The 10,077-nt window shown below is 38.1% G+C and overlaps 1 protein-coding gene across 1 annotated transcript in view; it reads left to right on the top strand.

Moving 5' to 3' along the window:
* ADAMTS6 (ADAM metallopeptidase with thrombospondin type 1 motif 6) overlaps positions 1 to 10,077 on the top strand; it is a 331,893-nt gene that overhangs the window by 216,820 nt on the left and 104,996 nt on the right. Inside the window, exon 11 of the mRNA XM_069096412.1 lies at positions 2,923 to 3,030. Within this exon, the coding sequence (XP_068952513.1) occupies positions 2,923 to 3,030 (108 nt within the window). The remainder of the gene's footprint in view (positions 1 to 2,922; positions 3,031 to 10,077) is intronic.

The raw sequence follows: 10,077 nt of genomic DNA, 5'->3' as shown, positions 1-10,077 counted from the left end.
GAGCTGCATCCAATCAGAGCTGCAGCAGTGAGCGTGTCATCCTGTTCTTCCCCAGTGATTTGCTTATTGAATAAAGGTACATTTTTTTGTTCACATTTACCTGTTTATTAAAATTGCTGTCAATGTTCATTAAAATGAGCCCTCCCCTAAAAATAAGCCCTCTGGTGTTTTTCTGTCCAAAAATTTAATAAGACAGTGTCTTATTATCGGGGAAACATGGTAGATGGCATACATCTTCATTTTCTTGAGACAGAAAGACCAATCTTTAGCTTTATTTTAAAGTTCTGCAAATCCTTCTTAGTTCCATATTTTTTTTATTATATAAAAATATAAAAAATACAACTTTAAAAAATAGAACTTAATGCTCTAGTAAAAAGATACTTCAATCTGCCAAGAATTAGCAGGGTCTGAAAGACTTGATAACTTTTTCAACTAGAAGCACATTTGGAGCCTGGGGGGGGAAGGGAGAAGGCAAGGCATTCGGGGTTAAGAGACTTGCCCAAGGTCACACAGCTAATAAGTGTCAGGTATCTGAGGCTGATTTGAACTAAGATCCTCCTTACTCCAGAGCCAGTGCTCAATGATTTACTGTGCCACCTAGCTGCCCCTGGAAGCACATTTTTCAAGGTCCCTCTTTATACAGAGCATCTCCTGGATCTTTTTGTTTGTATACTCAGAGTTCATTTGGAGAATGGTTTCTTTACTGGAGGGCTTTCATACTTTGTATTGTGTACCTCTGAGCCTGAGGCCCTTACTAGGTGTATTGGCCTTGTTCAAGGTTCCATTTTCTACCATCTTTATTTCTTCAAGATGCTTAGACATGTGATCAGGGCAATGTGTCTCTCAATTTAGCAAAATCCCTTTCTCTGTTGGCCAGGTGACGACAGCTCTAGGATCTTTGTAGCCATTTTCATTAACATATTTTTCTGCTTCTTCCTTCTCCTGGAGCTACTTTCTGCCGCCTAGGGCCTGATGTGAATAATTTGGCCCTGCTCCTGTATGAATATGAAATTTTCATTATGCCTTCTTATTCCAGAGAACTCTTTCATATAAAAAAAGTTGAATTATAAAGTGGTATAAATAAATACTCTCCTAAACCAGAAGCTGAGGCTATGGGAGAAAGTGAACTTTTTAACATCCTGTAATTTGAGGATGGTAAGGTGTTAAGACTAAGTTTCTGAATATTTTGGTGGAATACAAGGAAATTTTCCTTTTTAAAAAATATGATCTCGGGGGGCCAGGTGGCGCAGTGAGTAAGAGTGTCGGGGCCCTGGCGTCGGGAGATCTTAGATCAGTTCCAGCCTCAGATACTCAGCACCTACACAAAAATAACTGGCCGTGTAACCTTGAGCAAGTTACTTAACCCCAATTGCTTTAAAAAAAAAAATGATCTCTCTCCATTCTAGAATAAAGGGAAACTATTCTGATCACCTCATTGTTGTTCTAAGATTAACCTAGAAGCCATCTTGACTTAGTTTTCTTAAGTCTTTGGTATACTCAGGGACCCTGGGATATCCTTATAGGAAGAACCAATCACATTTTTCAATGGCAAGGTTAATACTAAGGGGATATGAGGCCAAAGGCAAGTTACAATCCTCCTGACATTTTTATGCAGGTAAAATCTAGTTAAAATGAACATTAAGGGCAGCCTTGATTAAGAAAACCTAGAATACAAACATCAGAAACTTGCAAGTCAAGTTAGTAGATAGGGGTATCAGCAGGTGTCAAAAAGGATGAAAAGAAGTCTAAGGGATGGTGAGAAGAAAAGAGTAAAGGACTAGTTGGTGTCAATACAAATTATATTTTAACCAACTAATAATAAACAGTTATGAGTTATCTCCTTTCCTCTGTTCCCTCTCCTCTTCCCCCTCTAAATAGTCTAGAGTAATTGCTCTAATTTGCTGCACCCTAAAAATGCTCTGCTAAAAGGGAAATTAAGTGAATGACCTCATTTTCTTTGTATTATACTTCATAAATTTTACAAATTTTGTTTATGCAAAGTTCACAAAAAAGTTCTTCTGATAGTTTAAAACAAAATTGCAGATATAAGTATAATAATAAAAATATAGCATTCAATTAAAATTTACTTATTAAACATGAGTAGTAGATTGAGATTTACATAAATAATTTAGATAAGACAGGTCACTGCCCTCTTGTAGTTTATGATCATTAAATGTTGAACCAGTCACATATCTTTGCATTAGCAAAGTAACACAACCAAAATATTATATTACTGAACCATTACATTATAATACCATATTGTGGTTGACTGTATAAAACAGATGTTTTAGAAAGTAGGGATAATGATGAAAAAGTAGTGCAAACTCCATAATTATTTACATAAACAAAAACAACCCTTGAAAATATTAATATCTTCCTCAGTGTCTAGGTTTTATCCTTCCTTTCATTCAATTTACTTTGCAATACCTTGAAATTGCTTATTTTAGAATGTGATGAATTAATATAATGTGAACAAAATGAAATATTTTACATTTCTTATTTCAGAAGCATTGTAAATTTTTTATGCTGAGGTAGGGTAATGATAAGTCATAACAAAGAGGAAAAGAAAACTCCAAAAAAATACCTAAAAGGTATCAGTCACAGTGATGGCACAGAAAAGGAGCCCTTACTTCTCAGACTGTGTCCATGCATTGGTGGAAGACCCATTCTGGCAAACTCTAATCAATACTGCCACCTTTTCTTCAGAATGTTCTTAGACTTGTTTTGGCTTTGAAATGACTCCAAAATATTTTCCAATTTTCCAGCTTCCTTCAAATTCACACATTAAAAGACTGCCTGTCCCCATTGTGTGTGTGTTTTCCAGAACAAATTTGAAGTTATCTATGCCTGTGTTTAATGTGGCGAACTGGAAACAATTTTAGTCTGTAATTCTGATCAACTTGCTTTTGCCTTCTTTCCTAGGAAGTGTGTAGAGAGCTCTGGTGCCTCAGCAAAAGTAATCGCTGTGTTACCAACAGTATTCCGGCTGCAGAGGGGACACTGTGTCAAAGTGGGAGCATTGAAAAAGGGGTAAGCCAAATGACTGCCTCTTATACCATGGGTGAGAATTAGAAGCAAAAGGTAAAGTTCTTGAATACAAACCATGAATTCATTAAGAAACAGTGTTCACTAATTATTATTGTTATTGTTCATAACATTACATTATCATTATTATTTTGCAAAAATGCATGTGTTCCTGATTTTTTCCAGCATATATATGGGTCATTTTTTGGTATCTATTTTTTAAAAAGCATCATTTATGAAATTTATGTGATTATTTGTTTCCATTTCTCTTTAAAAATATAGCTGTCTGAAAACATGAATATGAATTATGTCTATTTAAGAAAGAATAATCTTTTAAAATTATTTAGTAATGTAATCTCTAATTTTTTACTTTAAAAATTCCAGGAAATTCATGTTACCAGAAAGAGATTTTGATAATAGCTGCAGTTTTAAAAGCCTCAAGGTACCTACTTTAGTTCTATGAGTCCAGTTTCAAAGGATTGTTTTACACTGATGAGCAATAGCTTATCCTTCCTGATTACTGTGGGAATTGCTGCCTTTGTAAATGCTTCATCCCTATGGCCATCTCTAGAATTTACTGCTGCAGACTAAATTTATATGAACAATGGCTACTGTCATCTGTTCTCACTTCTGACTCCTGCCATGTTGGCTGGGCTGGTTTCAACAAAGATTACACTGCATTTCAACTTACCGTCTGATGTTAAAATACAGAGAATGAAAGCTTTTGGGCAGCTGTCACAGTTTATTAATCCTTGCTGACGGCTTCATTCAGAACCCATGACCTAGTACCATGTTGATGGCTTTTCCATGCTGAGTTTGGAAATGTTGGTAAACTATGCTAAATACATGAATTGATGTGGTCATTTTTTAAAGGATAAAAGATCCTTTTTTTTGAGAACTTGTAGTTAGCCAATAAAAATATGGAGACCTTCACATGCTACCAAAAATTCATAGGTTTTTTTTTTCCACTGGAGTAGTAGAAAATATTAGGAACTTCACTCTTAAAACAACAGTCTAGGTTTATTTTGGATCTAACAACTCTTGTCAACGACAAGTAGCAATTTACATCAATCTGTAGTTAGAATTGTACAACCATAAGGAAGAAAACTTACAGCAAGAAGTTGGAGCAACAGCTTCATTTGCCATCAATTGTTAACTACTTACCTTCATCCTTTCTAGTAGACTATACAAGCCATCACCTCTAATGCCTTCATTGGATTTTCTAGCTCCTTATACTTTGGATTTAAATAATCAATTTCTCTAAGTACCTTTTGGAGAAATGAACAACCATTAGGGGCCATCCTGCTCAGCACTCATCATGGGTTTAAATCATCTCTATTTTATGCTTCATCATTAGTAATAATGGCAGGACATCGTGTGTGTGTGTGAGAGAGAAAGAGTGTGTGTGTGTAAAATAGAGGGTGTGGCATAGTTGTAGAGCCCACATCTTTCAGTTGGCAAGTATTTATTATGTGCCAAGCACTGTGTTAAGTAAAGAGGACACAAAGAAAGGCAACCGTGTCTGTCGTTAAGAAGCCCACATTTTAATGGAAATATACAACTAAATGGGCACACACAAGACACACGCTCTAAGACAGAAGGAAGAGAATAAGAGAAGGAAAGGTTCTAGAGCTACAGGGACCAGGAAAAGACTCAGGCGGAAGGTGGGAGTTGAAGCCAGGTAAACCAAGAGGCTGAAGTGGGGAGGGAGAGCATTTATTTGAGGCTCAAGGGGCAAATGTAAAGCAAACAGCCAATAGGCTGGTGTGTCTAGGTCCTAGAATCTGTGGACGGGAGCAAAGTAGAAGACTGGAGAAGTAAGAAGGGGCCAGGTGGGGATGAGTTTTAAATGCCAAACAGAGGCTATATGTGAGGATCAAGAGAAGTTAACAAGAATTTGTTAAGCTCCTCTTATATACCAAACAGAATGCTAATTGCTAGGGAGACAAAGAAAGGTGAAAAGGTAACAGTCCTTCTTCTCAAGCAGTTTTACATTTTGAATGGAGAGAAACCTGAATCTGGAGGGGTGTAGCAGCAAGCACCCCAAGCGTCCTCAGGGTTTGCCGCCCATACAGGTTCTTGGATCTGCTTTGATAAAGGAAAGCAACTCAAAATGGGTTAACAAGCTTACTTTAATTAGCCAGACATATATCGTTTACCTTGTTCAGGGGAAAAAGGTCAGCACCCTGAACTTCAAAATACACAGACAGAATTATCAAGACAGAAACAGATCAAGTAGACAGATTTCCAAACTGTCCAACCATTACATCCATACCCAGTCAACATCTGGGTTTCCACATCTGAGTTTTTCAAAGCCGGGGGGGGGCCTGGACAACAGCTTCCCAGAATACAGATCAAATCACAGAACACTTCTCAAAGTGAGCCCCCAAAACAAAGCTACACAGCAGGGCTTATATAGCCTTCTCCTGGCTCAGAGAATGTAACAACCTTATTGACTCACTGGCCAATCAAGAAGTATCTACTGAAAAACAAGCATCCCACCCCAGGCTTCAGGTGCACTTTAGCCTAGGGGCAGGGAAGATCTTCCAAATTTGCATTCCCATTAGGAGGGTATAGGGAGCTGCTAGGGTCAGAAATACTGAAAAGTGCCTACCCCCTGTAGGCCTTGCACATAGTAGGTGCTTAATAAATTGTTCATGGAATGAATTTTAAATTTGTTTAGGTTAGCTGGTAGAGAGAAGGGTAATAATTGCCCTGGAGTAAGAATGGGATATAAAACTCAGGGTCAAAAAGGGAATATGAGGCAGAAAACTGGTAATAGGTTTGATTTCTAAAGGTTCTGATTCTCACTATATGAGAGGGTTCTCACTAAGAGGCCATCTAAAGTCACAGCATGACAGTATTATAAAAGCAATATCAAAGAAATCTACAAAATAAATCTCAAGAAGTTTCTAGCAGAGAGATTAAAGGAAAGAAAGAGTTAGAGATGGAACTAGCAAAGGTCTTAATAAAAATACCCTTGGGAGGAAAAAGGAAGGATCTTTAGAAGGTGGAGGGCTGCTAGGTGGTGCAGTGGGCTGGAAGTCAAGAAGGTTTCTATTCCTGAGTTCAAATCTAACTTCAGATACTTACTAAGCTGTGTGACCTTGGGGAAGTCATTTCACCCTGTTTGCTTCAGTTTCCTTATCTGTAAAATGAGCTGGAGAAGGAAAGGGCAAACTATGTTAGTATCTTTGCCAAGAAAACCTCTAAAGGGGTCATAGTCAGTCAGATGAGGCTGAAAAACAACTAAACAACTAGAAGGCGGTCCTTCATATGTTGCTTTGAGTGGCTTTTAAGATTTTTAAGTCTTCCAAAGAGCTTCCAACCTGCATGTAGCTAGACCATAAAACCAGAGACTTGAGGGCTCTTCAGACAGCACATTGCTGCATCCTTACTAAATGCATTCATCATCTGAGAGGCAATTAGGTGGTATAGATAGTGCACTGGACCAAGAGTCCATGAGACTTGAGTTCAAATATGGCCTCAGACATTTACTAGCTGTGTGACCCTGGGTTAGTCACTTTAACTCTTCTTCTGTAAAATGGGGATAAAAATAGCACCTGCTTCTCTGGGTTGTTAGGAGGATAAAAGATAAAATGAAATAATTTTTGTAAAGTGCTTTATAAACCTGAAAGTACTGCATATAAATGCTAGTTATTATTATCTTTTGTGTAGATTGCTGTTTTCTAATGTCTTTATTCGAGTATTTTTCTTCTTGAAAATGTGCCTACTGATGTCAGAGACAGATTTTCTTAGTATGTATCAGTTTGGGGCTATTAAAGCCAACCAGGATTAAAAGTTTTTGCTTTAGTTGGAACCACTACAGGAAGAAATAATTCTGGGTCAATTTGGTCACTCCTTAGAAATACAGACTAAGAAATAGTTGGCATTTATGTCAACATATTTCTTCTGATTTTGCTTTTAAATTTCAGGGGATACAATTCACAGAGAGAAAAGATAATTTTATGTTCTCATGTAATGTGTGATATGAAACTGTGTGAGTGAAATGGACCAAGTATTAGAGATGATACTCTGATGCAAATATTCTAGCCCATACCTGTACCAAGGAGCATGCTAGAAAATATTTAACAACCAGTTCTGGTGTGTGTGTGTGTGTGTATGTGTGTGGGTATAAAACCATGCAGGACAAAAGCATAACCTGCATTATTAACATTTTCTCCATCGCTTTCTTAAATCTAGGCAACCAACAAAATAATAAATGAAGCCCTGATTTGTAGTTTCCTGATTTCTGAGGTGTAAATACTATGGTGAAAATTTAGCAGCAGATTCTTGCAAGCCTGTACAATCTGTCTCCAGCACACCCATGCTTGTATTCCCTGTTGGAGAGCATCAGGCTAATAGCTCTTATTTTCACAGGGAGGTATTCACATGGATTCAAGACTGGATTTATATCATAGATCAGACTATGTGATGCTGGGCACCTGAGTTGATCTTTCTGTCCTTAATAGTCCATTTTGAAAAGTGTGTGTGTGTGTGTGTGGGGGGGGGAATATCAGTGCTTCCTATTACTTTTACTTGAAACTAATTTTTGTTGATGGTAGGTATGATTTATCTTGCAAAAATATTTCCATAGACCAAATATTTCCACAGTCTGAGGTCTTCTAATGAACCTAGAACTAAAATTAATGGGTTTCTGAAAGTTCAGAGTACCAATGTCCAAGTACCGTGTCTAAGAAACATGAGTGGAACTCTTACAACCTCTGATCCTAGCCCCCTGAGCTACAAAACAACCCTCATCAGACAGAACATGAAAGAACTTATAGCCTGTCTAGCCAACAGGATAAAACTAAAGCTGCTCATAGTTCAGAATAAATCTTTACTTTAAAAAAAAAAAGTGGGAGAAATATTACTGGAGTGATAGCACAGATACATCCAGAGGGTTGGATGGACAGTGATCTTGTCAAGCTCTGGCTGCAGAAGATATGGGATGTATGCCCGGGGGCGCAGTTCCACAAATGTTCCATGCAAGTGTGGGATCTGTTCCATGCACATTTAACAGATGGAGTAAGAAATATGGCCAAAAAATTAAAAACTGATCTTTGCATGAGTCCTGGGGGGTCTGACATCGCTATTACAGTCATTGGAAGACTGCCTGAACAAGCCATTCAAAGATCGAATAAGAACCATATGGTCTGAATGGAGATGCTCAGGGACAGTAGCATTAACAAAAGGAGGAAATTTGATGAGCCCAGACAGTGCACTTGATACTGTGTGTCCACGGGTCAGAAACTCCTGAGAATCAATCAGCATAACTTCCAGCCAAAGAACTTTCTTCAAATGTGGTAACAGTCAGAGCTCTTTGGACTGGAACCAGCACTGTACCAATATCTGAGGAAGGAGAATGAAATAGGACCCAGAGATGGGAATGGCAAAGATTAGGATAGTAGGGTTGGCACTATTGCTGAAAGAGATATGGAAGTCAGTCAGGAACTGCTCCTTGTCAGCCTGATGGTGACCACAAAGGAGGTTCCAAATACTTAATCTGTTGCCTTAAACTTGATCTAATAACATTAGAATCCGTGATGGGAGAAAGAATTTAGTAAAAATGAGGTTTGCATATAAATCACCCAGATTCCTCCTGTCTTGCTTGGTCTATGACATAGAACTGTGTCAGTGAAAATTGGCTTAGACTTAGGCTCTCAGATACCTTTCTGTGATGCTGGGTAAGCAATATAGCTGATGTATATCTTCAGCTCTTAATTCATGTTAGGGTAGGATGCCTGCGCCCAGAACAATAATATAAGGGCAGGAAGTGAAGAGTAACTCTTCCAATTATCCTAGAAGCAGTGATGCTGAGGGATGACATGTCTGATTTAGAACCCAGTCCAGGATGTTAGTGTTCTGTATCCCTGCACCTGCAAAGCAGACCATTATTTACATCCCAGCTGAAAGATAGTCCTTCTAAACAGCACAGTGTGCTTCCTCCAACCCAGGCCTCTTCTGACTCAGGAAGAATGCTCTGTATTGAATCACCAATACCATTTCCTTTAGAAAACCTGGGATTTCCTTAGAGGTCTCTCCTTCCAGGTGCTGGCTAGGCCCAGTTCTGGCTGTAGTACAAGTTATCCCAAAATTACATCCCCAAAATGGCCTAGCTGCAGAGGGGGAAACAAATTAATCTTACATCTCTGTTCACCTCATAATTCCCTTGTATAGATTCCTGGTTCGTTTTTTTTTTAATGTTTCATTATTTGATTTATGTTTTATCATTGTTGGAACCCATCACCCAATGCCTTCAAGTTAAGGACTTTAAGTCCTTATTGGTCCTATTAGCAGCTCGTGAACAGCTGTGGCCTTGTAGTGGTAGTAGTAAGCCATATTGCTCAGAAAATAATAGTGTTTCTTAAAAATACTTTAAAAGCTTAAGAAAACATCATGTTTGTAGATGACTTTCATTGTGCAATTAAAAAAGACTAAAGATATTGGGGTTAGGGTGAGAAAAGAAAAATGATTAATACATCTAGGATATTTATTTATCTATTTGGAACTTCTGCAATTCTACACTTCAAACAGGTGGGGTGGCACTGTGGGAGGAGCATTCTATCTATATAACCAGAGGAATCGAGTCTGAATGCCAGGCCTTTCACTTCCTCCCAGGTGACCTTGAACAAATCACTTAACTTCTCAGAGACTTTTCTTCTCCTCTATAACATGAGGGGTTTGGGACTAGTGAACTTGAAGGTCACTTCTAGCCCTAAACCTAGCCACTCATAACCTTTTCTGAAACTGGTTCTACACACCCAAATCTAATGGAATAAAGGCTCAGTGATCCATCTGATCTCAGTAGCATTTCAAGGAATAGACCTTGGACTTCACTGGTATAGGGAACTCCCAGGGGAGAAAATTCTCTCTGTCAATGCATGTTGGCACCTATCTGTAACTTTAGTGTTAGAAAATTGCTGAGAGCACTTAACCAAAGGAACTCATCCAGAGTCATCCAGTAATTATATGAACATTTCAGGTATTTAGATAGATAGATAGATAGATAGATAGATAGATAGATAGATAGATAGATAGATAGATAGATAG

Source organism: Petaurus breviceps, unplaced genomic scaffold, assembly GCF_028583685.1.
Source record: "Petaurus breviceps papuanus isolate PSGF00001 unplaced genomic scaffold, PetGlider_PUasm1.0 229, whole genome shotgun sequence".
Lineage (NCBI taxonomy): Eukaryota > Metazoa > Chordata > Mammalia > Diprotodontia > Petauridae > Petaurus > Petaurus breviceps.
Note: the sequence above shows the minus strand (reverse complement) of the source record. Positions and strands in the feature narration are given on the sequence as shown.